The sequence below is a fragment of the Bipolaris zeicola genome (genome assembly GCF_000523435.1).
Source record: "Bipolaris zeicola 26-R-13 unplaced genomic scaffold scaffold_205, whole genome shotgun sequence".
NCBI lineage: Eukaryota > Fungi > Ascomycota > Dothideomycetes > Pleosporales > Pleosporaceae > Bipolaris > Bipolaris zeicola.
The window spans coordinates 1-27,309 of record NW_006912254.1 but is presented as its reverse complement, the minus strand read 5'-3'; the positions used below and the strand labels follow the sequence as shown (position 1 = coordinate 27,309).

Genomic DNA, 27,309 nt, shown 5'->3' with positions numbered 1-27,309 from the left:
CATGCAGTGTACTGATAATTATCAACTGCAGCTTACCGGAGCAGCTCTGAATGCGGTTTCGCCGATGACGTAGATGAATAGCTCTGCGAAAATGATTGTGCACCGTACATGTCTCAGAACTTCAATGATGTCTGATGCACAACTGAGCCGATTGGAATTGCTGTTTATATCCTGTATTAAAAAATAAAGAAGTTCGCTGTAAATTCCTAGTAAAAGCAGTAGTAGCGGGACAAATAGTAACAGTGACGGAGCGCGGTTGGCTGGTGGCAGATGACAAGGAAGGTCCCCACCAAGAGTTAGCGCATGGTCCAAGCTCAACCTCCAACTACTGCAATCATCATCGCATCGTGAGGCTGCAACAATACCACCTACAAGCCAACGACAGCGAGTGGGACATATAGATATACACGATGCCTCCCGTAAGCAATTAGATGCATTTGGACTCTCGTACAGGCAACTGACTATACGGCGCAGAAGAAGCAGGACCAGAAGTCGGAGGGCGGCCAGGAACATGGTAAGCTTCAGCAATGCTGCGACAAACAATCCGCTGACTCCAGACAGGCGCCATCTTCTCCATCTCCGGGTACGTTTATATTAGGCAGTGCTCCGGACATATACTTACCCATTCAGTCCCGTCATCATCGCCGAGAACATGATTGGATGTGCCATGTACGAGCTTGTATGTGCGCCATATCCATATCTGATGGGACCGTTACTGACAGTCGCAGGTCCGTGTTGGTTACGACAACCTTGTGGGTGAGGTCATTCGAATCGAAAACGACAAGGCCACAATTCAAGTCTACGAAGAGACTGGTACGCCCTCCGCCGACATATCAAGCTTGGTGTGAAATCTTGGCTAATGTTTCGCAGCTGGTGTGACCGTCGGCGACCCCGTCTACCGTACCGGACAGCCGCTGTCTGTCGAGCTCGGCCCTGGTCTTATGGAGACCATCTACGACGGTATTCAGCGTCCCCTCAAGGGCATTGCCGACGACGCAAAGAGCATCTACATTCCCCGCGGTATTGATCTGCCCGCTCTCGACCGCAAGAAGAAGTGGGACTTCACGCCAGGATCGCTCAAGGTCGGCGACCACATCACCGGTGGTGATGTCTTTGGTACCGTCTTCGAGAACAGTCTTCTTAGCGAGCACAAGATCCTCCTGCCTCCCCGCGCAAAGGGCACCATTACTCGCATCGCCGAGAAGGGCAGCTACACTGTTGATGAGAAGATTTTGGAGCTGGACTTCAATGGCACCAAGACTGAGTACAGCATGATGCACAAGTGGCCCGTCCGAGTGCCTCGCCCCTCCAACGAGAAGATGTCCTCGGACCAGCCGCTCATTGTCGGCCAGCGTGTGCTCGACTCCCTGTTCCCCAGTGTTCAGGGTGGAACTGTGTGCATTCCCGGTGCCTTCGGATGCGGCAAGACTGTCATTTCCCAGTCTCTGTCCAAGTTCTCCAACAGTGACATTATTGTATACGTTGGTTGTGGCGAGCGCGGAAACGAGATGGCTGAAGTCTTGATGGATTTCCCAGAGCTCACCATCACTGTCGACGGCAAGCAAGAACCCATCATGAAGCGTACCACTCTTATTGCGAACACCTCTAACATGCCTGTGGCTGCCCGTGAAGCTTCAATTTACACTGGTAGTAAGTACTCACTGCTTGTTCTACGTACTAAGACCAGGTAACTAACAAGATGATACAGTTACTGTGGCCGAATACTTCCGCGATCAAGGTAAAGATGTCGCGATGATGGCAGACTCATCGTCCCGATGGGCAGAAGCTCTTCGAGAAATTTCCGGTCGTCTCGGAGAAATGCCTGCTGACCAAGGTTTCCCTGCCTACCTGGGTGCTAAGCTTGCGTCTTTCTACGAGCGTGCTGGACGTGTTGAGGCTCTGGGTAGCCCCGAGCGATACGGCAGTGTTTCAATCGTCGGTGCCGTCAGCCCGCCAGGAGGCGATTTCTCTGATCCCGTGACTACGAGTACACTGAACATTGTGCAAGTCTTTTGGGGTTTGGACAAGAAGCTGGCTCAGCGAAAGCATTTCCCATCGGTCAACACTTCGATCAGTTACAGCAAGTACACCACACCTCTGGACAAGTTCTATGCGAAGAACAACCCCGATTTCCCACGGCTGCGTGACCGCATCAAGGAGCTTCTGACGACATCCGACGATCTCGACCAAGTCGTGCAGCTTGTGGGTAAGTCTGCACTCGGTGACAGCGACAAGATCACTCTCGATGTGGCTACGCTACTCAAGGAGGATTTCTTGCAGCAAAACGGATACTCGGACTACGACCAGTTCTGCCCGCTGTGGAAGACGGAGTGGATGATGAAGAACATGATGGCTTTCCACGACGAGGCGCAGAAGGCAGTATCTCAAGGACATTCATGGCCCAAGATCCGAGACGCCACTTCGGACATTCAGTCACAGCTTCGCTCGATGAAGTTCGAGCTGCCCAGCGATGGCGAGGAGGCAGTCACGAAGAAGTACGAGCAGCTGCTACAGAAGATGACCGAGAAGTTTGCATCTGTGGTTGACGAGTAGATACATGTGACCGGAGGCGACAGTCTTTTTGTTGGTTGATAATCGCGGCAACTGAGTACAATATATATTCTATGTTCGTTGAGATGTGTACACTAGACCGATATGGTGTGAAAATGAGATGATATGAAAGGTTTCTAACAGACGCATTGGCTGCACCGCATGTCATCCAGTCAGGAACATACTGTGTCTATGTATCAAGTCAAGCCTACTTCTTTTGTAAAGTTGGGTAAAAAGGCCGTGCTACTATAGTTTCTATTAGGCAGCCGTATTTGGGTTTGGGCCGGGGACGATGGGACGGGTGCCTGATCTGATGACGACGCTGCTTCGCGTCCTGTGATGGCGCTGCCTATCACCTGGTCGCAAAGGGATATTTGCCACACGGGTGAGGGATGGATGTGTGGGTGCGCTGTCACCAAGGCGGTCGAGGGCACTTGATATCAGTCATATGACTAGTGACGTGTGTCGCAAAAAAGACTGGCTGTCGCAAACCCATTGCAAACCCAGGGCAGTGTGTTAATAATGCCTGTTACAAAAGTATCATTGGCAGAAAAATATATGGCTTGTGGCGTACTGCCACTATTGGTGCTAGAAGCTGCTGGTATCAATCTGCGTCTTCTGTTGGGGGTTTGGAAGCCGAGTAGTGTGGCTGAGCTGTGTGGCGTACTCAGCGTATCGAAGCTCGGGCTCCCAAACGTTACAACCTGTAGCAGCTACGCAACCTGCAATCAAGAACCCCCAGATCTCATACACCTCCGTTTCGCATACTCTACACAACACCCGCCCTTCTGCTTAAACCCTAAGCATCCATCCTTCTTGAAGCGCCTATAAGAGACGCCTGAAAAACACAATCCACAAATCGCCGACCATGGCGGCAAACCCTAATGCGTAGGCACATTCATGTTTTGGGCAGCCCCTCGCAACAAGGAGAACTAACATTCCAACAGTATCAACGTAAACGATCCGGGGCTGATTACACTCGTCAACAAGCTCCAGGATGTATTCACCACCGTCGGAGTACGTTACTACCCCTTACCTCCCTCAGCACTCCATTTCGCAACACGTAGACTAATGCCTGACTCAGGTCCAAAACCCCATAGATTTGCCCCAAATCGCAGTCGTAGGATCGCAGTCTAGCGGAAAGAGTTCGGTGCTTGAAAACATTGTCGGACGAGACTTGTGAGTGCTTGCAATTTGCGACACCGCTTTGGCGATGGCATGCTGACGACAGCCCTGTAGTTTGCCCCGAGGAACCGGTATCGTCACCCGAAGGCCGCTCATTCTCCAACTCATCAACCGCGCATCCAGTTCACAAGCCAACGGCACTGGCGAGGGGGCAAAGACCACAGACCAAGAGAATAATGTCGACGAATGGGGCGAGTTTCTGCACATTCCCGGCCAAAAGTTCCATGACTTTAGCAAGATACGAGATGAGATTGTAAGGGAGACGGAGCAAAAGACTGGTCGCAATGCAGGAATTTCGCCAGCGCCCATCAACCTGAGGATATACTCACCAAATGTCCTCACCCTTACGCTCGTCGACTTGCCCGGTCTGACCAAGGTGCCTGTTGGAGATCAACCTAGGGATATCGAGCGACAAATTCGTGAGATGGTTCTCAAGCAGATCAGCAAGCCCAATGCTATCATTCTTGCTGTCACCGCCGCCAACACCGATTTGGCCAACTCGGACGGTCTAAAGCTCGCGCGCGAGGTCGACCCAGAAGGACAACGGACAATTGGTGTTTTGACCAAGGTAGACTTGATGGACGAGGGAACCGACGTTGTGGATATTCTCGCTGGACGCATTATCCCGCTGCGATTGGGTTACGTTCCTGTCGTGAACAGAGGTCAGAGGGATATCGAGAATAAGAAGGCGATCTCCTATGCGCTCGAGCATGAGAGGCAGTACTTCGAAAACCACAAGGCATACCGTAACAAGGCAGCCTACTGCGGTACACCTTACCTGGCCCGCAAGCTGAACTTGGTGAGTTATTGCGCTTTTACATACACAACAGTGAGCTAACAACCATAGATTCTCATGATGCACATCAAGCAAACTCTCCCCGACATCAAAGCGCGCATCTCGTCTTCGCTGCAAAAGTATCAGGCTGAGCTTTCATCACTTGGTAACTCCATGCTGGGCAACAGCTCCAACATTGTTCTTAACATGATCACGGAGTTTACCAATGAATACCGTGGAGTGCTTGAAGGAAACAACCAGGAACTATCCGCAGTCGAGCTGTCCGGTGGTGCTCGTATTTCGTTCGTTTACCACGAGCTGTACGCCAACGGTGTCAAGGCTGTCGATCCCTTTGACCAGGTCAAGGACATGGACATCCGAACAGTTCTGTACAACTCTTCTGGTTCATCTCCTGCGCTGTTCGTCGGCACTACGGCTTTCGAGCTTATTGTCAAGCAACAGATCAAGCGACTCGAAGACCCCAGCTTGAAGTGTGTCAGTCTCGTCTACGACGAGTTGATCCGCATCCTTGGTCAGCTGCTCAACAAGAATGCTTTCCGAAGGTATCCTGCGCTCAAGGAAAAGCTGCACCAAGTTGTTGTCAGTTTCTTCAAGAAGGCAATGGAGCCGACCAACAAGCTTGTCAAGGACCTTGTCGCCATGGAGTCGGTTTACATCAACACTGGTCACCCAGACTTCATCAACGGTTCGCGCGCCATGGCCATTGTACACGAACGACACAACAGCAACAAGCCCCAACAAGTTGATCCTAAGACCGGAAAGCCACTGCCGCCTTCCGTACCACCGCGATCTATCTCTCCTACACTTGACTCCGGAGAAGGTGGCTTCTTCGGCTCATTCTTTGCTAGCAAGAACAAGAAGAAGATGGCTGCCATGGAGCCTCCGCCACCTACGCTCAAGGCCTCCGGTACCCTCTCGGAGAAGGAGTCTCAGGAGGTTGAGGTTATTAGTAAGTCATGACTAATGTGTTTTTCAATGCCGGCTTGCTAACCATTTGCAGAACTACTGATCACATCCTACTTCAACATTGTCCGCCGGACAATGATTGACATGGTACCCAAGGCTATCATGTTGAATCTCGTACAGTGGACCAAGGAGAACATGCAGGGCGAGCTCCTCACCAACATGTACAAGACGGACGAGCTGGACGAATTGCTGAAGGAATCCGAGTACACGGTCAAGAGGAGGAAGGACTGCCTGCAGATGGTGGAGAGTCTGACCAAGGCGCAAGAGATTGTCAACCAAGTACAGTAAATGTCTGGGTAGCGGGTAATGGTGCTAAACGCTTATGTTCTATGGGTCGGCATTCTCTGCAAGGTGTTTTGGGTGCTAGCATACTAGATTTTTGTTACGAGGGCCCATTTCACAGGTGATGGATGAGATGTGTACGCTACATTGGCATGAATTAATTGAAACGACGGTTTGGTATTGTATGCTTTACGTTAGAAAACAGAGCTTGTTGATATAGTGATGCGCCAAGATTCATGAGCGACCAGAACGGCTATCAATTGATCTTGGAAGAGTAGTAGCAGCGAGATGATCGCAAGGGCTTGAGATTGTTCATTGACCAGCGACTTGCGGAGTTGGCGCACGGACCACGCGGATATCTCGAAAAGTCGCAGTTGCAACCTCGAATGCCCGCCCTCTCCAGCAACAGAGCGGCCATGCTGCTCCCACGGATATTCGCGCCCGTCCGCGCATCGATAGCGACATCTACGGCCTTTATCGCACCCTCTACCCGTGTTCTCGATGCCCTCCGCGTAGCCAATGGCTCTGCTGCACCCACCCCAGTCCTCTCATTTGTACGACACTCGGCACATCAAGCCCAAGGCCGAGCCAACGGCGCAAAAGATGGACCGGGAAAACGACTGGGCGCAAAGAAGAGTGGAGGTACGTCTTGATTACACAATCTCCAGAAAAAGAACAACCACAAAGAAAGGACAAGAGAAGTACAACAAATTGCTAACAAAAGGCAAAAAGGCGAATACGTAATCCCAGGCAACATCATCTTCCGCCAACGCGGCACCTCATGGTTCCCGGGTGAAAACTGCAAATTCGGCCGCGACCACTGCATCTTCGCCACAGAATCCGGCTACGTACGGTACTACCGCGATCCCAGACTGCACCCTAAACGCCAATACATCGGCGTTGCCCTCGAGAAAGACCACACACTTCCCTACCCAGCCAACGCCGCTCGGAGGCGACGCCTAAACTTCAAGCCCGTACCTGTAACATCTACGCCCGAAGCAACTGCTGTAGCAGCGGAAACTGAGGTACCGAGGGAAGCCGGCAAGAAAGAATTGAGTCTGCGGTCTGGAAAGGGATATGCGTACCGCGAGGCTAATTGGGTGATTGGACGTGCGGCCGAGAGGGCCGGAGTGCAGGTTAAGGAGTTTGTGCCTGGAGATCGGTGGACGGCGTGGCGAAAGCGCAGTTTGAGGATTAAGGCGAATGTGGAGAGGAAGAGGTTGAGGAGTGCGGGTAAGAAGGTTGCGAAGCCCAAGGCGAGGAAGGCGAGGGCGTAGATGATGTTGTATGGGTTGTAGGAATAGAAATGTTATGGTTATGGCAACGTTCGTTATTCTCGCCCTTGTTTTTTTTTCTTGGGTTGTGTCTATGCGTGAGTATGGATCATGCGTACATTGCACAAAAATATCCTTCTTTTAGAATATACAAACCAGAATATGCTCCTCTCTCTCTCCATAATCTACTGAGACTCTTCCTCTCCCATCACAACCGGCTCCACAATCTCTCCCACTTCAAACTTTCTAATCCACTGAAATACGCCCGCCCCCGGATCCATAATACACGCAAAATGCGTAGTTGCATTGCTCACTGGGTACCTTTCTACCCACCTCTCCAGCGTACTTAACGAAACTCCTACTATTTCCGACTGCTCTTGCGCCCCACAGTCGTCTTCCTGACGCTGCTCTTGCCGCTCCTGCTGTCGTCGTCGCCGCCGCCGCCGCCGCCACGCCAGCCACGCCAGCGTCAAGCATTCTTTACAGTAAATACTGTCATCCAGGATATCCTGTACGCTTGCTTGCAGGAAAATGCTTGCCTGGAGGAAAGCGTGGATGCGGGGTTGGACGGGTGAGGAAGTAGTGGGGGGTTGGGAGGGAGAAGCGGGTTCGAGGGCGATGTCGTGGCTTGTGGTGGCAAGGAAGGTTGGGGAGCGGAGGGTGTTGGCGGTTCGAAAGTCTTTTTCTAGGAGGAGGGTTTCGGAGGGGGTGCAGAAGATTAGGTAGGCGACTGGTGTGCGGAGGGTGGGGAGGAGGGAGGTTATTGCTTCTGGGGTGTAGGGTGGGAGGTGTAGTGGTACTAATTTCTCTTTCTCGTCTTCGAGGTCTTGCTGTTTGCGTGCGCTTCGGCCTCGTTTTTTGGAGAGCTTTCTGCGGACTCGCGGCGTTTCGATGGGTCTGGGGAGTAGGAAATCGCGGATTACGGTTGTGATACTTGGGCGTCGACCTAGGAGGACGAGCAGTGTGTCCCAGTAGTATCGCGCGTTCTCGAGGGATAGGCCTGATGTATTGTGGTAAGGACGAAAGTTGAGCGAAACGCTGAGGCCTTTGCGTACGCCTGTTAGGACGCCGACGAAACCTACGTAGCCTACTGTCCGCGCTATGACTTCTCCCTGCAGCGAATTGATGTAGTTGAATTGCACAATGACGTCTCGGAGTATGGGCATGGACCAGTCTAGTGTGCGGAAGTGCATCATTGTCACTTCTTCTTCGCCTTCTCCTCGTTCTTCTTCGTCTAATTGCTCAGGTTTTTTGGCTAGCATGCCGCCACTCGTACAGCCTAGGAGCAAGTCTAGAAATACATTGTAGGCCACCAGTAGGTACATGGGTACGCCGCATTCTTCGCTAATACCGCGTAGCTCCTCGGTCTGCTCATTGCTAGCGAGTCGGCGGAGCAGTAAGCGGCCGAGGAAATGGAAGAAAAAAGGAGGTAACTTGAGGTGTGCGACTAATTCGGTGTAGAGGCTGGTTAGCTGGTGCAGGATTGGGGCATAGTCTCTTGTAACGGCTTTGTAGCGTGAGCGTGGAGGCAGGGAGAGGTCGATGGTGTAGACGGGTGGGGAATTGACCGACATGGGGGTGTCTTTGGGCTTCTTAGAAGAAAGATTGTGCATTTGAGAAGGCAAGATAGAAGAAGGCAGCCATTTACATTGGCTAGAGCGAGAACTGACGGTGTCGTTTGCTGTTGAACTAGGACAGGAAGGTCATGAGTGAAGGAAAGAGGGGGCACGCGATTGAGTTATGACTTCCTATTTTATGACTCTTCATTATTTGCAGTGAATTCAGTGTATCACAGCTGATACTAGGTCCACGGGGATGTTACGAAGTGAACGCTCCATGATGATGCCTGGAGAAGGCACCGGCAGCATGAGATCATGAGGGAAGCTGGTTTTGTAGAGGCTCCCAAGCTTGAGATTTGATTCGAGGTTTCATTTTCCCGAGGTTATTCATGGAGAAGATATAGGAGTGAAGGATGGAGGTCTTGGTTGGAAGGAAGATAAGTCGGCTACATGCTACGAGGCGGAATGGCGCTAAATACTGTTACCCCAGCTCAAGCACTCCACAGCTGCACCTCGGCATCTTCCCCGCGGGAGTGGTTAACCGGCGCATCCTATCGACAATGTCGACGTCGAGCATGTACAAACCCGATATATTTTTGCGCTTACTTCCAGATAACTACTTGAAGTATATCAAAAGCTAGTAGCAGAGTGACTTGCGTAATTAATTCACCATGACTGCGCCCCAACCGCCTCCACTCTCCAACATACGCGTTCTCGAGTTCGCGGGCCTGGCTCCCGGTAAGCCCGATATTCTCTATTCTGCGATTCTTTACGGACCTGGAGCTCATCTCATACAGGGCCTTTTGCTGGCATGCTCCTGGCCGACTATGGTGCATCCGTCCTCCGTCTCGACCGCGCACCCGGTACTCCGACCACTGACCAGCTCACGCGCCGCAAGACGTCGATATGCGTCAACCTCAAGTCACCCGCCGGCCTCGCACTCATCAAGAAAATTATACCACGAGTAGATATCCTTATTGATCCCTTTCGTCCCGGTGTGCTCGAAAAAGCGGGCCTGGATCCGGAAAAAGTGCTGTTGAAACTGAATAAGCGACTCATCATTGCGCGTATGACGGGCTTCAGGAGAGACGGAAAGTACGCGCAAATGGCGGGCCACGACATCAACTACATTGCTGTATCGGGAGTGTTGAGCATGTTTGGCCGAAAGGGCGAGAAACCGTATCCGCCAGGCAATGTGGTTGGCGATTTCGCCGGAGGAGGCGCGATGTGTTTTGTCGGCATACTGCTTGCGCTTCTGGCGCGTGAGCGTAGTGGCTTTGGACAGGTTGTGGAAGCGAACATGGTGGACGGAAGTGCTATACTTGCAACTATGCCTCGATTGGGCTTGAAGACAGAGGTGTGGAAACGCGAGCGTGGTACCAATATGCTGGATGGTGGTGCGCCTTTCTACGATACCTATGAGACCAAGGATGGGCGCTATATGGCTGTCGGAGCGATTGAACCGCAGTTCTATGCTGCGCTGCTAAAGGGCATGGGGCTTGAAGCATCGGATCTACCTGGAAGCAGGGATAACATGGCCGATTGGCCCAAGTTGAAGGACTTTTTCACGGCAGAATTCAAGAAAAAGACGCGTGCCGAGTGGGAGGCTATATTCGATGGTACAGACGCGTGCTGCACACCCGTCTTGACCCAAGCAGAGCTGGAGGAACAGGGATTCGACCAGCGACCTGCTGTTACGTTAAAGACTTCGCCTGGCTATGCGATCCACGAAGGCAATGATGAGAGAACTGCGGCCGAGGGTCAGGGTATCGGTTGGAAGGGTAGTGGGTGGAGTGAGAAGGGGCTAAAGCCAGGAAGTGGAGGAGAAGATACATTGAGCACGTGGATGGGATGGACCAAGGGAAGGCACTACGTCGAGGAGCAGGGTGGGTTGGTATGGAAGGATGCTGCGAAGCTATAGTCATACGTCATTCGAAGCCTGTCTGTATTTCCTTCTTAGTGCTTGCCAACGACGAATTTTTTGTTATAGGATGCGATGAAAGATTGCAGGAAGAGAGGAAATGCTGTTACATATGTACAATACAATACAAATATCAAGTCCATCTACGTAGGGCTGCATAGCGAGCCTCGGCCTCAAGGATCTGGGCGGGAGCTAGCATTAGTGTGGTTTGCCACTCTCCACCTCCCATCTTGCGCAACCGCCCAGATTGGTTCAACTACCACATCTGCTACCCAATCATTGAACATCAGCACAGCCTTTCGGAAGCTCAAGAACATGCTATAAGTTGCGTGTTCACAGACGGGGACCAGAAAATGTAGCGACAAAGTGAACATGTACCACTCACCAACATGGCAACACACAAGAGAACCCGGACCGGATGCTGGACGTGCAGGGAGGCCGGGTACAAATGCGACGAGCAGAAGCCATTCTGTGGGCGCTGTATGAGGCTGAAGATTACATGCAAAGGTTATGGGTTCAGGTTGAAGTGGCAGGAGGGTGCTGTCAGCACTCCCACAAAACCACGAAAGAGTCGGAAGAACAAAGCTCTTGAGCAAGATTTTGCCTTGAGCCCAGCCTCAGTCAACAGCTTTTCATCCATGCCTTTAATCGTTTCTACCCCTGAGAACACGCTCTCGTCGCCGGGGTCGACGAAAAGCTTGCCTCTATTCCCACTCAACAGCCCCGGATTGTCATATGGTCTATCGCCAGATGATAGATGGCTTCTCGATTATTGGGTAGATCGACTTTCCACCCTCATATCAGTGGCTCCCAATATGGGCATTTCGACTCCCTTTCAGCGACACCTCACGGCCATGGCATGCGAATCTGCTGCGCTCAGATCCACGATCCTCTCCATGGCCGCGAACCATCTTGCAACATCTTCAAAAGATTCGTTTCTGTATTTCCAGAGGTACCGTCATCAACGAGACGCTATACATGAACTCCAACGCATGATCCAGGATCCATCTGAAATGAATGCTGAGCCAGCGCTGGCGACTGTTATGATGATGCAGGTATCTGCGCGGCTTTTTGGCGAAGACGATGAGGAATGTGTTGCGAATCATTTGACTGGTGCAAAGGCGATGATAGTTAGGAGTCAAGGGGAGAATTGGCTGGGTAGCTCGCGCGCGCGCTTTCTGATGAGCATCTTTGCATACCACGACATCTTATCATCCGTTTCGAGAGGATCAAATCCCTTGCTAGATCACGAGACAGACTTTTCTGCTATCGAAGGGGAGGAGAGGCTAGCAAGCATTGCAAACGTCCTCTTGGTAGTTGCCCAGATTAGTCAGTTGCAGCATACCATCAAGACGAGAAGGTCACTGTCGCCAACAAGTCCAGCTCTATCGGAAAACGAAAACACAACCGGCAGGCATATTCAGCAGAAGTTACTGGCTATGGATTTTACCGTTTGCAAGCAGGAAAATGTTCAGGAAAGCGCAGACATCAAGCTGACAGCTGAAGCATACCGCCACGCAGCTTTCATCTACCTCTACCGGACCTGGCTCGATATCGGCGCCCCAAATCCCATCAGTATGGATCACATTAATCAATGTCTGGCCTACTTGCAACAAATCGATGTTCACTCGCCTCTGACTACGTCACACATATGGCCGCTCTTTACCGCCGGATGTGAGGCAATCGACAGCAAACAACGACAGTTTGTGCGAGATCGATTTGAGGAGATGTATGCAGTCAAGGGCTTCCCAAGCTTGCGCAGAGTGATGCGGGATATTGAGCATGTGTGGGAGGCCAAGGACATGGAACAAGAGATGAAAGGCAAGGATGGTATGGCCAAGGTGGATTGCATACAGGTTATTTTGAAGAAGAGAGGACGCGAGGTGGCCCTGGCTTGATGAAGTTGTCTCACTGTCGCTACCTTGGTCATATTGCTTACAGCACGTCTTTGCCGAATCGCGTAGCCTTTAGCGATGCCAGTAATATAGCCCATGGTTTTGCATCTTATTCCTTGGCCAAGTTACGAGCGCAGCACTAGCTTTGAAATATCATGCATGTACATAGACACGTAACTACAACACATGGGCATTCATGTTTGGCAATACCTGCACACGATGAGGTATCGTTCAGCTTGATTTCGCGACGTCTTTCTTGCAGCATGATCATTCGAGGACTCCAGAAATCACATGCGCAAAGTAAAGTATGTACGGCTCCTATGACACCGCCTGCGCAACCGTAAAAATGCGCAGCCAGCTCTAATGGAGCACCTGTGTTCCTTCTCCGCAGCGCTATATCGCAGCCGCCCAATTGATTGACTCGGGTCGCATCGACTACAAGACGTAAAGATGCTGGTGAGATGGGTGGCTGAACTGTCTGATGGTGCGTTGAAGAGAACAGAAAGGGCTGGCGACAAATTTGCCATGTTATGGAGATGCCCCTTGGCGCGCTAACCCAAAGCGGACTCGGTGAGCGCTAGAGGCCCGGGATACTTGTGCACGCGATTTGGAGCAAGGGACAGGCAGCTTCGCCTATCTTTGCCTATTGCGCTGTGCTGGTAGTCGTCGATCGTAGGAGCTGGATGGGGTTTCTGTGCATTTTCCTAATCAAATATCGAAGACAGTTGATCATATCAACCAGAACCCCTAACAATAGTGCCGAGCTGAGGGTAGGGCTTCGGCAGCTCCGGTATTCGTCCTGACCCATCAACGCCGCTCACAATCGCAGTGTGCATTCGGCATGTATATAAGACGGCAACTCCGCACGATCGTGTATACAGTAAGCCATCTGTATCTGGTGTGACCTTGGGATGCTCTTTACTATAGGCTCTGCATAATGTGATTAGGAATTTGTGCTCCTTCCCAAATGACTACTGTGTGATTACTCATTCACTTTGGCCAACAAACCACATTACTAATTAGCACATCCTCATCGGATGCGCATTAACTATCTCTCCGAACTGTGACCTCCATCCATCTGTCCGAGATGGACATTTGTGTGATACTCGTCCGTTGCCACAGTTTTGCTTGTATTCACATGGCCTGCTCGCTTGTACCTACCTGTAAGATGGCGTGCCTCGCCAAGTTGGCCGCAGCTCCACGCTGTCGGTATTCCGCCGCCCCCAAACTCGGCTGCCATTCCACATAGGAATCGTCTCTTCCACAGCCCTCGATTTCAAACAGCCATGACATAATTCCCCCCTTCTGGCGGCCGCTGAGGTGTGCCTAGAGTACATATAAAGATAAGGACGGAGCTCTGTTTGCGCGCGATGACGAAACATACCCAGCGAGCTTTGTTCATCGCCATGGATCGCTCTACCAAACCAAGCTTCAACTTTGTGAATCTTCAACACCCTGATGACCTCAAGAATGAGGAGACGCAACTCCGAATCCGCCGTCTGGCAATGACCGAGGTGGGCAAGGCGAGGAGAAAGCCAAAGACGAAACGGGCACGTCATGAGATCGTCCTCGAGTTCCGCAAACCATCTGAGCAGAGCCGCATGCATGTCGATCGCTTCGGTGGCGGCCAACTCGATCCCTTTGGCCCTTATCCTGTCGAACTTAATGATTCCGAACGGGCTCTGCTGGCTAATGGTGGGTGTGTTCCAAAATCACCGTGACTCTTTTCTGATAGGGAGCAGTTCTTACGACCGAGGATAACAACCACCCTACTGTTCTGCGAGGTTCTTGGTATCCCGTTGGACTCAGTTACATCCCTGCTTTCTGGAACATGCTTGCCAACTCTCAAAACTTTTTGTTTGAAAAGCGCCATGGATATTTCCCTTCGCAAGACGATGCTGTTGCACTAAAAATTCATCACAAGGCTCTGCGCCACACTACTGAGATGATGAAGGACCCAAAGATGCACCAGAGCGACGAGCTGATAGGTTCCATGGTTTCCTTCATGATTCATCAAGTAAGTAGCTTGTGCAGAGTAATCTTGGCACACAACTGACACAAATCAGGCTTTGCTAGGGAACTTTGCGGGTGATGTCTGGCAGAAGCATGCTGGTGCATTAGCAAGAATAGTGCAGCTTAGAGGGGGTTATGATTCCATCAGAACAGATTTCCTACGGGTTACAGTAAGCTGGTAAGCCACCGGAGCAAACCTTAGTCTGACAGCAACATGCTAAAGCCAAGACCAGGGGAGACCTTATAGGAAGCTTCTTTCAAGACCATAGTCCTACTGTTCCTATGCCATCACAATGGCTTATAGATTCTAAATCGCCGCCAAACTCTCCACGGCCTGCCAATGCCGTGTCTTTGTCATGGAAGCACCAGTTGCCCATGCAACTAGACTGGATCACAATATTCGACGATATAGTTCAGTTGATATCGCTTGATCGCATGTTCAACGAGAAACAGCTTATGCTCGCAATCACAAGTGGCAGCTGGATGGAGCCGACCGTCTACCGTCTACTGTCCATTCGGCCCCTGCACAAAGGCAACGGCCGAGAACATGTCATGGAAGAAGTGTGTCGGCTCGGAACGCTACTTTTTCTATCGCCGTTCTGGAGAGCACTCGGCCAATCACCAGTCAGAACCTCCGCTATATCCCGCAACTTATTGCTTGTCCTCTTGGACAACATGATTGAGTGGAACGAACTTAAACCCTTGCTCATTTGGGCCATTTACTTCGCCGCCATTGAGACAAAAGATTTGGCCGAGAGAAGCCAATTCGTTCTAATGCTCGGCATCTTGATGAGTGGCATGCAGCTGCAAGAGTGGGACGGGCTGATGAGCATTGTCAAAGAGGTTTTGTGGGTAGAGAAAATATTTGCAGGCACCGATGACCTAATTCGAGAAGAAGTCATGCAGATTGTTAATCACCACCGGTCAAACAATGCGCCATCTGATAGCGTTCCGATGGGCATTTTAGAAGCTTTTGCGGCTGATGCGGAGGAGGAGCACTAGTACTAGATTAGGAACGAGGACATCCCTGTACTTACAGCCGCGCTTTGCACCGATTGGTAACCGCGTCTCTAGCAGCATTGCCCTGAATTGTACTATCGAGCGCTACCCATTGTATTTCAAAGCTTCCGTCGCGATGTTCGCCTCTTAGGACCGACCGTAAAATCGCTCCTTACACTACGGCGGATGAGCTCAGTAACGATTACCAATGGATGCACCAACGGAGACTACAGCGACGGCATTAATAATGCACAACATTGAGGGAGAAGCAAAGTACATATAAGAGGTCATGATGTGATGGCATCATAGCTATCCAGCAACATCTATTCTCAGTTCCTACCACCTCTCAACTTGACCACTTTATCTTTGATTCAGCAACACACATCACGACAGCAACAATGGAGAACCTTCCTGTAGACCACTTCGTCAAGGCCCAGCAGTTTGTTCCGGTTGTACATCGGGATGTTTATCCAGCGATCGATCCCAAGCAAAGCTCGCTTTCTCAACAGGGCAAGGTGATTATCATCACTGGCGCTAGCCAAGGCCTAGGAGCTCGAGTATGTGCAGCCCGATTTGCAGTCCCACTCTATGCTTGTAACTAATCGGTCAGTCCTTTGTACCATCATTCGCTGCCGCAGGCGCCAAAGCAATTGTTCTCGTAGCTCGACGTGCAGACAAGCTCGAAGAAGTCGCAAAATCAATCGCTACATCTTACCCCAACGTTGAAACCCTATCCGTCTCTACCGACATTGCGGACCCCAAATCCGTCGCAGCACTCTACGAAAAAGTCAAAGAAAAATATGGTCATGCTGACGTCCTTGTCAACAATGCTGGCCTCTTCAAAGCCATTGGGTCCGTCAAAGACGTCGATCAAGCAGCCTGGTGGGACGAAATCGTATGTCTCATTCCTTCCTCAATCACCTTGCATTTCCCCCCCCCCCTTCTTTTTCTAACCTTTTGAACAGACTCTGAATACCCGCGGCACTTTCCTGATGACCCAATCTTTCCTCAAACACCTACCCTCCGCCGACACCCCCGCCAAAATAATCACCCTGACCACCGGCGCCGCATACGAAGTCTTCCCCGCCCTCAGCGCCTACGGCATCTCCAAACTCACCGTCCTGCAACTCATGACGTACGTTGCAGCCGAGAACCCGAACGTGTTTGCTGTAGCTCTGCACCCCGGTGTCGTGGATACCGAGATGACGATTGACTCGTTTAAGCGGTTTGCGCTCGATACACCGGAGTTGGTGGGTGGTGTTGGGGTGTGGCTCGCCGGATGGCAAGGGGTGGATAGGAAGTTTCTCGAAGGAAGGTTTGTGAGTGCGAATTGGGATGTTGAGGAGTTGGTCAAGAGGAAGGAGGAGATTGAGAGGGAGGGGTTGTTGAAGATGGATTTGAAGGGGACGTTGGGGGCTGGGCAGTTTGGGCAGTAGGGGGATTGGGTTGTTTGGGAATGTGCTTGCAAAAATAGTTGTGAATTAGAAATTAGAGTTTTTTTTTTCCTGTTTTTATTTGCTGGGAGAGTTGCGCTGCTTTGGCACTTTGTCTTGTTATTGTATCGCTGTGACATCACCACTGATGTGCCGTTGCGGCACACTTTGCTACATAGATTTTTTTTTCTCAAAAAAGTCATATCAATACTATGTTGCCTCAATAATTGACGATTGTTCATCCCCTGGGCTTTAACGTAGTTGTGACAAACAGGGTCCGGGTGTAAAAGGCGTCTGTCTGTCCCTTTGTCATTCATTCAAACCACAATTGTTCACAATATCTTATGTTTCACACCCATGCCACGTACTGCGCCCACTCATTGGCTTAAGAATATGCTCTCAATTTATCAACTCTTTTCTTTAGGATAATGTTCCTCCCTCAACCACTTGTCATAACACTGTAACTTTCCAGTCCCGGCATTTTGTCCCTTTCTAATCATATCTGCAACAGTCCCACTATTCAGCCGCTTTCAACATGAATTCTGAAACAAAAAAGCCGTCCAGATACTCTACCGAGAGAGATATGCTACCAGATTATGGAGGCGCTACTGGCTCTACGCAATACTGGGGGCATGATAACTGAACTACCCAGGAGAAAAAGGCCGCTCAGATACGGGTTCAAGCCAGCGATCCAGACACAAGTGCTTCGCGTCAACAAGAGTTTGTATAAAATTGGCCCGATTATGTACTTGGCCGTTCAAATAGATGGGTAATTGTAGACATGGACTGCGCATACCTGTTGATCCAATGGGCCTCTGCATTCCTCAAGATGATCACTGTAGATTTTGGATTCAGCCCAGAATTCTGCCGCTTGGGATGATGCACATGGGCGTAAAACTCTTTACAAAGACCTCAATATGCGCCCGGACCTACAGAGGCTTGTGGCCCAAAAGAGCATGCCCGAGCGACAAATCATTCTCATCCCAGCCAGCCCAACTCAGCCAGCTTTGTCTGGGCCGTGAGAATAGTCAAACTCGCACACGCACTGCGAAGAATGCCAGGTGAGCTATATCGAAACCGAATAACCGACAAAGAATACACAGTAATCCTCAACATATCGCATAACGACAAAACGCCCCTGGAACGGGCTGGATCACCCGATGCCACAGTCCCCCGCTTTCGCACTTTGAACTCGTCGTCTTATGCGCAAGTGCTACAAACGCTATGCTGCTGCACCGGCTGTGCAGCCGGGCTAAATTTGTCTTTTCAGATGCGGATTTGGCGGCTGCACGGCATATGGGGAGGGATAGTGTGGCGTTGGTGGGCGAGGCGGGGGGGGGGGGGTGAAGGCGCAGGCGAGAGCGTTTGTTTACTTGGTTAATTGGGTTGCATTGCGTTTTCTCATGTAAGGTGAGGGAGAAGCGGTTCCCGGATGTGGAGGTGCTGCAGTTTGGATTGGGACTGCTGATTGAGACTCGGCGGCATGTACGGCGCATGAGAGTCTTGTTCCTCGGGTGTTGGGCAAGATGAGGAAGGAGTCACTTTTGACACAGGGGGGAATTGGATCGGTATCTCATTATTGATACTTTGAAGGTGGAGGCAGAAGCGCAGGGAGACTTTTATCTTTTCTGAAGTGCTAGATTAGTAGAGAGTCGACTACTATCTAGATACTCAAGGGTTGGTATGAGAAAAATAAACAAAATGCACAATTGAACATATGCATGGTACAATTACAATAATTCTCTTCCACGCGCCCAGGAACAAGAAAAACCATGAATCATACATCTTCCCAAGCCCGTGTTTTCCGCATACAAGAGTGGGTAACACAACCCCCGTCAACCTGCCAATGTGGATGTTGCAGCGGAGACTAACGTTTCAAACCCGCCACCTAAACAGCATAACAGTTTCATATATTGGCGCCTTCCTGCGCTCTTCCCACGTCTCGAAGCCCTCAAAGGAAGCCATCTGCTGACGTCCCTGTATGATCTGCGTATCGTGCACTGCCCTTTGTCGCCCACGCGCCTGAGTAGCATGAACCGCTTTCTCTGCTGCGCCGGGTTTGCGCCACCCAAAGCGGCTACTCCGCCGTACTTTTCAGGCTTCTGCAGCCGGACCTTGGTGTTTTGTGTTTGTCTCGATGGGTTTTTTGGGGTAGTAGTCGGCTAGTCGTGTGTCTCGACGAGGCTGCGGTGAACGGGTGTTGCAGTGCGTCAAGGCAATGCCATCGTGCGGAGTTTCCAGCCCAGGCGCGCCTGTTCCTTCAGGTTTTGCAAAGTATAAGAAGGGTGCCTTGGTTCGCCCTGAGAATTGCCTCATCAGCATCTTCAACCTCAGTCTTCTCGTCTACTCCTCTACTTTCCTCCCCTTATTCAATTCTTCGCCTCTTCCGCTGGTCGGTCTTTTAAACCTCCTTAATCCAACTTATACTATCATAAACATTATTCACCCTTACAAACAAACTTCCTCAAAATTTTCAAAATGAAGTTCACTACCTCCGCCATTGTCCTCGCTCTCTCTGCTCTCGCAGCCGCTATGCCTCAGGGCGCAAATGCCAACCGCCCCGTCCCCAACGGCGCATGCTGTATCGCAAACACGAGCTTGAAGCAGGATGTGTGCAATGTCAATGGTCAAACTGGTCGCTGCGTGCCTGACAGCATCAACAACTGTAAGTTCAAAAAAAAAACTCCGTAAACAATAGTGTTGGTGGCAACAGAAACTAATAGACATGTCTAGGCGGCGCACAATTGACTTGCATCGAAGACAGCCGTCTCACTTGCGACCCCAACACTCTGGAGCGCGGCCGTCCTCTGTGCCGCCGTACTCCTGGCGCGTAAGCGCTTCAGTGTCATGGCTATGGAGTGAGAATGCCGAGGGAGATTTGCACATATGTTTATTACTATACAAAGATCAGTCCGAATTGATACAGGGACAAAATTAAGTAGAGGCGTTTTGGAGATGCTGGTGGTTGACCTACCGAGCCTAGATGGCTGCCCGATTAGCCGCCGATATTGCGGGTGACAATTGAAGATGCTGCTCGATATAAGTTACTTTCTCTGCTTCGTGATGTCTGTTTTGAGTCATGATGTGATGTTGATGTTTTGTTCGGGTGATGGCATGGCGATGGGGGCTAGTTTGTTATGTTTAACTTTGGGTTATAGCTATGGTCGGGGTATATCACGAGCATAAGTTTCGGGATTTGTTTGTGTTTGTGAGGAAAGCTTGTCGTATAGCTGTGTGACCGGAATGTCGGGCTTAATGCGAGAGTCGTATCGAGATGCCAAGATTGGGGTTTGTGTTTCTTTGTGTGAGTGTCGTTAAACGGGGTGACGCAAGTCATATAAACGTGACAAACTTCACATATATTCAAGGATCCTTGATATCAAGTTGAGAGGATACTGATGTATATTGACTGCTTTTTACCGACGATTAATTCCTTTTGCTCTTTTATTTTGATACAATACTTTTGCTATGTTCTAATTCATAAGTTCATGTTTGCTCAACCTAGCTAACAGCCCGCACGACTGCCGTATATTCAGTAGCTCTTGTAATCTCTTCTTGACTGTTATGAGTAGTTCTTGTGAGCTCTTCTTGACTATTGTGAATGGTTCTTGTGAGCTCTTCCTGGCTGTATTGAAAATATTCCTCGTACGGATCCCGGGCCACATGGTTTTGTTGACTTGCAGAGCCAGCCATGATCCCCATCTCCACCTCATTAGATCCTTGTTTGATGTAACCTTGCCTATCGTATGCTGGTCCCCCTATAGTGACGATTCGTTTACGAATCAGGCCTGTAAAGGCGGGAGAACATCCAATAACGACGGCTAGACTTTGTGTTAGCGACGCACATGGCAGTCTTAGCAAAAGTTTCCATCATCAACATACCCATTGCGCATTCCACGACTGTCCACAGCAATAACCAATCAAGCTCCGGTATTGTTGTTTTACCGCGACGATCAACACCCACTTGTATGACGCGGAGCGTAGCGAAAGCTATGCAAACGAAGCCACTACCGAATAGTATGAAGATTCCAATCTTTCGCTTCCTAGGCATCTGCAACTTCCATATAAGAAATAGAAGAAGAATCATAACTGAATTTGTCAGCACCGCTTTGCAAAGCTCGATTGACTTTTATCGACTTACTTGCAAGGTCAGTGGCCACATCTACCGAGTATGCAAAACAGAGACTGAAGATGATTCTTTGTTGCTCATCGGGCGTGCCAGCGCATCTCCCTCTTGAGAACTTTTCTTTGAGATCATTACACGTGAAAACACTCGTGAAAATACTGCCGATCCAGGACTATGATCAGGTCAGCGCTTATATTGATAGCTACCAGGTGCTAGAACAGATACTGACCAGAATGCAAAACGCCACGGTACCCCACCATATCCTGTCGTATATGACAGGTAGCCCTACCAAAATCTTCCGGTACAGTGTCAACAAAGACATTTTGACAGTAAATAGAAGAGTATAGAACAGCATCTGAGCAGCTGTGATGTGCCGAAGCAGCCTCCCGGCGTCACCCATCATTGTGGGATATGGTCGGATGAGACCCTCAAGCACATCGAAAATTCTGAACATGGTGGGTATGACGGCGATGTAGCATGTCCACATGGAGACGAACAGAACAAAAGCGAAATAGATGAAAAAATCGGGCAATCCGAAGGCTCTGCGTCTAGCGATCTGGAGGATCACTCGCGATAGAATGAATAACGAGGTCAGGATGAGCATGGCTACGTTTGTACGCACCAGCTCATCCTTGGTTATGGGGCTCTTTGGAGGTGTTGACATGAGATACGACGTCGGAGTTGGCGGTTCAGGTCCTCATATTTAGCATTGGCGAGTCTCGAACGGCCGGGGACGTTTGTGGAGATAGCTAACTGCGTATCCGAGCACTTTGCCTTACGTGCGTATATAATTCATTCGCAGCCCAAATTCTCAAGGATGAAGTCTCTTTGGAAAGCCGAGCAATTTGCGTAATGATACCACGTTCTTCCTAGAATTCAAGTACGGTACCTTCCGCGCACTCCATGGGTTGCCCATAAGTATGCGGAGCGTAGGATCTAAGGGGCTTGAAGCATTTCCCAAGAAGACTTAGGTCCTGTCCCGTTCAGCTCCGTTTTGAAAACGGGACGTAAACCGCTGTTGTATTCGGTGAAACGGGCGTTTTGGGGGGTACCAAACGAGCCTCCGTTTTGTTAGCGCTGTAATACTAAAATAATCTCTGCTTAGTGCTGATTTGCACTATATCTCTACCTCTTGAGGAAGAACAGACTTATGTTTTGTAAAGCACACCTAGATAAGTCTAGCCGCGACGCCAACCAGCATTACTGTTAGTAACATTCTAACCTGAACCAGCCCAAGAACGTAAAAACAAAACACAGGGTAGGGAATAGACCCTTCAAGTCGAAGGTGTGTGTGTGAACAGAATTCTCCACGAAGAATGAGATTGCTGTGGCGGTCGTAATACGCAATGCATGCAAGGTACTTACCGCCGGGCTGTGCCACTGTTATTCACTATGCATAGCTTTGCATGTCGTGCCATTCCTAAACATGACATTCACATAGTCAATGCACCCGTCTCAAACGCGGTACCCACTTGATTGCTCAATGAGCTCAATGGAATTCGAATGTGCCGCTGGAGTCCAATACAAAGACCTTGTAGATTCCTTATGCATAAGGTCTCCAAGGACAAAAATTCGCTGGTTCGTGGTCGTTTCGAGGTCGTGTTCAACATTACAGGCGATTGCTTGCAATAAAAGATGGGGTGTCGGAGCAGACGCTTGATGGGGCAACCATATATTCGTTGACCACGTCGTCGGGTTACAGTTGGACATGTGATTGGGTAGCACCCAAATATGCATATTGTACGGCTCCAAGCGGATTACGCCAAGATACAGGCCCAAATGTTGGCCTGACAAAAATGCTGACATCCTTCGCAACAAGAGATTGCCGCATTGGACAACTCTTGGCACCCCGGACTTTTTGGCACTTGGCAATGTCACGGTCTGTTCACGATCAGCTTCGTTCCGCTCCCATTTCTTCACCTTCACATGAGATGAAAAAGTTCAGTCAGCTGTCTACTTCCAGACTGAACCCATGACGACTAGAGAGCCAAGATGCAAGAACACTGCAACACACTTTGTTGTTGCAATCACATTAATGCTGCGAAGGATTCGCAATGCAGCATACACTAACGCAGGTGCGACTTAGTTTAAATCTCCATCGAATAACAACGAGCTTCGCCACCAACGACCCTAGTCGTTGCTCCCCTAAAGTCCAAAAGCATAGCTGTTCACCCAACCGAGATGAACTATACTGGAAGGCGCCAATTGTCTGCCGCGGATCAATTCCCAGTCTTGACAGCCAGAATAAATTAAGCTTGTACTGCTCAGCACGGGGCTGGGTATCTGGGAACTCGTCCGCCTTCCTTCCGTCCTCCACCGATCCCAGAATGAAGGTCCTTTGGCAAATCAGTACCCTTGTCGCGTTTGCTTCGGCACAGACGACAGGTGCTTTTGAACCTGCAAAATTTAACATCACCAAAGCGCTGATCGCCAATGGTATCGACGTGTCCGCCATCCCTGAGCTTGCCAAGTTTTCAGGACGATCATTCAATGGGTGCTCTGCTGCCGTATGTTCCGAACCTCGAACTTGTTTTTACTCATTGGCTTTGCTGACCATTTCTAAGTGTTCATCCTTGGAGCGCATCTATGGCAGCGACAAGCTGCTTTTCGACAATTCATCTACATACGATGCATTCACTGGTGCCTACTGGAGCGTCCAGCAGGGTGCTGTAAACCCGAGATGTGTCTTCAAGCCATCCAGCACTATCGAAATATCTTCGTGGCTGTTGATATCCCGTTTGACACAATGCCCATTTGCTGTGAAAGGCGGTGGTCATGCTGCTTTTGCTGGGGCATCCAGCATCGAGGGAGGCATTACCGTATCCATGGAGCGCTTCAATCACGTTGCTGTTTCAAATGACAAGAAATATGCCAATGTCGGTGCCGGAACTCGATGGGTTGATGTATATACAACGATCGAAAAATCTGGTGTCAGCGTCGTTGGAGGCAGGGTAAGTCGCCTTTTGAGAACTACAACAACTCCCTGATAACAAGAATTTAGATGGCTCCAGTCGGGGTGCCAGGTCTCATACTTGGTGGTGGGATCTCATTCTTTTCCAACAAGCTGGGTTGGGCTTGTGACAACGTTGCAAGCTATGAAGTCGTCACGGCATCTGGCTTGGTTGTTACTGCCAGTCCCACCGAATTTTCTGACTTATACTGGGCTCTCCGTGGTGGCGGTGGCAGCAACTTTGGTGTAGTGACCAACTTCAAGCTCCACGCTTTCCCCCAAGGCAATATGTGGGGTGGCCAGCGCATCTTTACAGAAAACAATTTCAAGGCTGTTCTGGATGCTATTTTCAATTTCGCTACCGTCGGATCTTCGAAAGACACCGATGCCGCTGAAATCGTGTCTTTTGGTAGTATTCCCAACGTTGGCAAGATTGCTATCGTGCAGACTCACTACGCCCAGCCAGTGGCCAATGCCTCTGTATTTGCTGATATCAACGCACTTACACCCATATCGGATAACACAGGTATCGCATCTCATGGTGAAATGACGATCAAACTGAACGGAGGCTCCCTCAATGACACACTCGGCTCTCTGCAAACAAATTGGGATGCTACCTTCAAGGTTGACCGTGACCTTTTCACCTTCCTGGTTGACACGTTCTTCTCGGAAATAACCGGGATTCAAAGCATCCAGGGCATTCTCCCAACCATCTCTATTCAACCAATTACCGAAGGCCAACTGAAGGGCATGCAGAAGAATGGTGGAAACGCGCTCGGTCTCAGTCCCGCCAAGGGACCAATCTTTCTCATGAACCTAAGTGCATCATTTAAAGACCCCACAGGTCAAGCCGCCATTCTGAAATGCTACTCAGGCATTATCAACAAGGTCAAGGCTGAGGCACAGAGGAGAGGCGTAGACAACGACTACATCTACATGAATTATGCATCCCAGTTCACGGATCCAATCGCTAGTTACGGAGCTGACAATGTCGCCAAGCTCATCGCCGTTAGCAAGAAGTACGATCCGGCGCAGGTGTTCCAGAACTTGAGTCCAGGATACTTCAAGTTGGCAAAGGGACCGCCAAACCCGAACATGCCATGAATACGATAACGATACAGCGATGTTAGAATTAGAACAAGAGATATGAAGATAGATTGTTCACAGACAACCAGCCAAATTTTCTCTGAACTTTGGATCGTTACTCAACGGCTCGTCGCTATACCAACATGATGCTGCCCAACCGCCTCTATTAATTGCAACGAAACAGACGCCCGCCCAAGCTTCAGCCTGTTAGTGCATACATGCTTACGTGTGCAGCTTCCAATCCGTTGTACGGAAAGCTGTATAAGTTGTATGATATGAAACGCACGTTCTTGGTAGCGATCGTTTTGTTTGAAGTCGGGAGTGCGATGTGTGGGGCTGCGCATACGTCTACGGCTTGTGAGAAATATCGATTGGGCGGTATGATGGCGTGTGATTTGAGAATCTCCCTAGTAGTTGTTGGTTGGGCTATTGCGGGTGTCGGAGGGGCGGGTGTTAGTAGCGGTACCATGATGGTAATCGTGTTGCTGGTGTCGCCTCGCAAACGACCTATATCCATTGGACTCTTTGCTGTTTCATTCAGCGTATCGTTTGTTCAAGGACCATTTCTTGGTGATACCTTCACTGATAACTGGTATGCTGATCTCGACCACTGGCTAACGTGTTGAACAGGCTTGGATGGCACTGGTGTTTTTACATTAACCTGCCCATTGACGGTTGCGCCTTCGCTGTCGCTCTGATCTTCCTTCATATTCAGTCTCCGCCAAAGACTGACCTTCCAATCTCCGTTCAGATCAAGCACTCCGATCCCATTGGCCTTTTGTTCTTCAGGCCTTCAATGGTGTGTCTAATATCCCCGCTGGAATGGGGATGTACAATGGAATCGTGGTCATCGCCTGAGATCATTGGTCTTGTCCTTACCTTCGCCGTAATGTTTCTTGTATTCTTAGCTAACAGTAGTTCTTCATATTTCTATGGTCATCAGCACGCTGACAGTGGGGTAGGACAGTATGAAAAATGATGCCCGCCTAGCCATCCAAAAAACTAAGAGCATTGAGAAAGATGCCGAACCGGAAAAGGGGATTGTGGTTACGAAGAGAAGCACCAACGGCAAAACCTTAGAAGTGGGATGTCTCGGCCTCTTTTTTTTTTAACAAGCATAGCCTTATGGGAAAGCGGATGCGAATTGGTCCGCTAATGCTATAAACTAGTTTGCTTCTTCGGATGCGCATTTTGGTTTAACCTCAATTGCGGGGGACTAGAAACGGAACACCATGGTAGGTAAGCTTGGTGCAGATGTGATCAAAATGCGACCCCAGCAACCTAGACATGCTATGTCCTGCGCTATCGTGAGATCGAGCCGGTATCGAGCCGGAATCAAGCCAGCTTACCACCGTCTTCGCGTTGTTGGCGTAGTAAAGTCGAGGTTCTAGAAGGTGTTCTTGGTAGGCCTGGAAAGCCCAGCCTCAGCGGCCCGTTACTGTGCCGCGTGAACGATTCTTGGTCACACACTGCCAATGCCTCTCCCGGCGTACATATCGTATCGCGTCAGTTCGGTGACTGCCGTGTCAGATGGTTAGTCACAGATATTCACCATATTGCCGGATCTACTTTGGATGCATCCGCATCTTTGTTCGCAACAAGGCTCGGGTGCGCCATAGGTACCAGAGTGAAATTGAACGCGACGATGATTCGAATCCACAGGGTTGAGGCTTTGGATACAGGAGATGGTGTTTTTGGGTAGATGGAAGCAGCCCTAGGGAGAGTGAACACGATGGTGACGCGACGAGTCGCGCAATTGCAATAGGAACCCCTGTTTCATTAGCGCAACTTCCAAGTAGCGCGCATATCTCCTTTTCCCTTGGATACGAAACCACGTGCCATACACACTCACAACCCACCAAAAAAATGCTCAATCTCAAGATAAAAAGCCCATAAAGAGAAATTAGATTCTCGTAAAAGTGGAGTTCTGCTAGGCTTGAATCTTGTCCTAGCGTGACATAAGATCCGCGATCCGGTTGCTCAAAGTCACGTGCGCTCCTAGGAGGCTACCCATTCGAGGCACATTTCTACGAAGAACATGGGACACGTCTGTCGTGATACACTAAACTGCAAACAATGACGGAATATTTCTCATGTATCTGTAATGATCCTGCAATAAGTATATTCTATCAATGAACACATGAATCACGTGTCTTCGTGGTTACTGCAATAATATATCAATAACGTGTTTCACCACCGAGCGCCGCACCCCACCGAGCGCCGCAGTTCCCCCACTAAAACAACGTCGCAATACTTCTTACGCAACACCACCAC

At 50.0% G+C, this 27,309-nt stretch overlaps 13 protein-coding genes across 13 annotated transcripts; 11 read left to right on the top strand and 2 right to left on the bottom strand.

Annotated features, from left to right (window-relative positions):
• Positions 1-410: 410 nt before the first annotated feature.
• Positions 411-2,553, top strand: COCCADRAFT_8262 (uncharacterized protein; the record flags this gene model as incomplete). The annotated part of the gene is made up of 7 exons (XM_007717957.1): positions 411-419; positions 475-514; positions 562-583; positions 631-679; positions 729-813; positions 871-1,650; positions 1,709-2,553. 7 exons carry the CDS (start codon positions 411-413, stop codon positions 2,551-2,553), a joined length of 1,830 nt encoding a protein of 609 aa, XP_007716147.1.
• An 865-nt stretch (positions 2,554-3,418) lies between these two features.
• Positions 3,419-5,785, top strand: COCCADRAFT_8261 (uncharacterized protein; the record flags this gene model as incomplete). Its single annotated transcript, XM_007717956.1, has 6 exons — positions 3,419-3,438; positions 3,498-3,567; positions 3,635-3,729; positions 3,790-4,534; positions 4,583-5,480; positions 5,532-5,785. 6 exons carry the CDS (start codon positions 3,419-3,421, stop codon positions 5,783-5,785), a joined length of 2,082 nt encoding a protein of 693 aa, XP_007716146.1.
• A 410-nt stretch (positions 5,786-6,195) lies between these two features.
• On the top strand, positions 6,196-7,056 carry COCCADRAFT_8260 (uncharacterized protein; the record flags this gene model as incomplete). Its single annotated transcript, XM_007717955.1, has 2 exons — positions 6,196-6,421; positions 6,512-7,056. The coding sequence occupies 2 exons, from the start codon at positions 6,196-6,198 to the stop codon at positions 7,054-7,056; spliced, it is 771 nt and encodes a 256-aa protein (XP_007716145.1).
• Positions 7,057-7,238: 182 nt separating this feature from the next.
• On the bottom strand, positions 7,239-8,627 carry COCCADRAFT_40090 (uncharacterized protein; the record flags this gene model as incomplete). Its single annotated transcript, XM_007717967.1, has 1 exon — positions 7,239-8,627. One exon carries the CDS (start codon positions 8,625-8,627, stop codon positions 7,239-7,241), a length of 1,389 nt encoding a protein of 462 aa, XP_007716157.1.
• Positions 8,628-9,283: 656 nt separating this feature from the next.
• COCCADRAFT_29396 (uncharacterized protein) lies at positions 9,284-10,533 on the top strand (the record flags this gene model as incomplete). Its single annotated transcript, XM_007717961.1, has 2 exons — positions 9,284-9,350; positions 9,410-10,533. 2 exons carry the CDS (start codon positions 9,284-9,286, stop codon positions 10,531-10,533), a joined length of 1,191 nt encoding a protein of 396 aa, XP_007716151.1.
• Positions 10,534-10,608: 75 nt separating this feature from the next.
• COCCADRAFT_106244 (uncharacterized protein) lies at positions 10,609-10,857 on the top strand (the record flags this gene model as incomplete). The annotated part of the gene is made up of 1 exon (XM_007717966.1): positions 10,609-10,857. The coding sequence occupies one exon, from the start codon at positions 10,609-10,611 to the stop codon at positions 10,855-10,857; it is 249 nt and encodes an 82-aa protein (XP_007716156.1).
• A 65-nt stretch (positions 10,858-10,922) lies between these two features.
• Positions 10,923-12,431, top strand: COCCADRAFT_40088 (uncharacterized protein; the record flags this gene model as incomplete). Its single annotated transcript, XM_007717965.1, has 1 exon — positions 10,923-12,431. One exon carries the CDS (start codon positions 10,923-10,925, stop codon positions 12,429-12,431), a length of 1,509 nt encoding a protein of 502 aa, XP_007716155.1.
• Positions 12,432-13,834: 1,403 nt separating this feature from the next.
• On the top strand, positions 13,835-15,443 carry COCCADRAFT_8256 (uncharacterized protein; the record flags this gene model as incomplete). Its single annotated transcript, XM_007717954.1, has 4 exons — positions 13,835-14,123; positions 14,171-14,445; positions 14,495-14,619; positions 14,675-15,443. 4 exons carry the CDS (start codon positions 13,835-13,837, stop codon positions 15,441-15,443), a joined length of 1,458 nt encoding a protein of 485 aa, XP_007716144.1.
• A 395-nt stretch (positions 15,444-15,838) lies between these two features.
• Positions 15,839-16,876, top strand: COCCADRAFT_8255 (uncharacterized protein; the record flags this gene model as incomplete). The annotated part of the gene is made up of 3 exons (XM_007717953.1): positions 15,839-15,997; positions 16,051-16,335; positions 16,406-16,876. The coding sequence occupies 3 exons, from the start codon at positions 15,839-15,841 to the stop codon at positions 16,874-16,876; spliced, it is 915 nt and encodes a 304-aa protein (XP_007716143.1).
• Positions 16,877-19,351: 2,475 nt separating this feature from the next.
• COCCADRAFT_8254 (uncharacterized protein) lies at positions 19,352-19,707 on the top strand (the record flags this gene model as incomplete). The annotated part of the gene is made up of 2 exons (XM_007717952.1): positions 19,352-19,538; positions 19,607-19,707. The coding sequence occupies 2 exons, from the start codon at positions 19,352-19,354 to the stop codon at positions 19,705-19,707; spliced, it is 288 nt and encodes a 95-aa protein (XP_007716142.1).
• A 667-nt stretch (positions 19,708-20,374) lies between these two features.
• Positions 20,375-21,663, bottom strand: COCCADRAFT_40084 (uncharacterized protein; the record flags this gene model as incomplete). The annotated part of the gene is made up of 4 exons (XM_007717964.1): positions 20,375-20,694; positions 20,756-20,962; positions 21,015-21,171; positions 21,229-21,663. 4 exons carry the CDS (start codon positions 21,661-21,663, stop codon positions 20,375-20,377), a joined length of 1,119 nt encoding a protein of 372 aa, XP_007716154.1.
• A 1,663-nt stretch (positions 21,664-23,326) lies between these two features.
• On the top strand, positions 23,327-25,053 carry COCCADRAFT_40083 (uncharacterized protein; the record flags this gene model as incomplete). The annotated part of the gene is made up of 3 exons (XM_007717963.1): positions 23,327-23,506; positions 23,564-23,950; positions 24,001-25,053. 3 exons carry the CDS (start codon positions 23,327-23,329, stop codon positions 25,051-25,053), a joined length of 1,620 nt encoding a protein of 539 aa, XP_007716153.1.
• Positions 25,054-25,244: 191 nt separating this feature from the next.
• COCCADRAFT_106250 (uncharacterized protein) lies at positions 25,245-26,014 on the top strand (the record flags this gene model as incomplete). The annotated part of the gene is made up of 3 exons (XM_007717962.1): positions 25,245-25,392; positions 25,447-25,627; positions 25,666-26,014. Coding segments are annotated over 3 exons (678 nt in total), but the record flags the coding sequence as incomplete, so codon positions are not given.
• Positions 26,015-27,309: the final 1,295 nt, after the last annotated feature.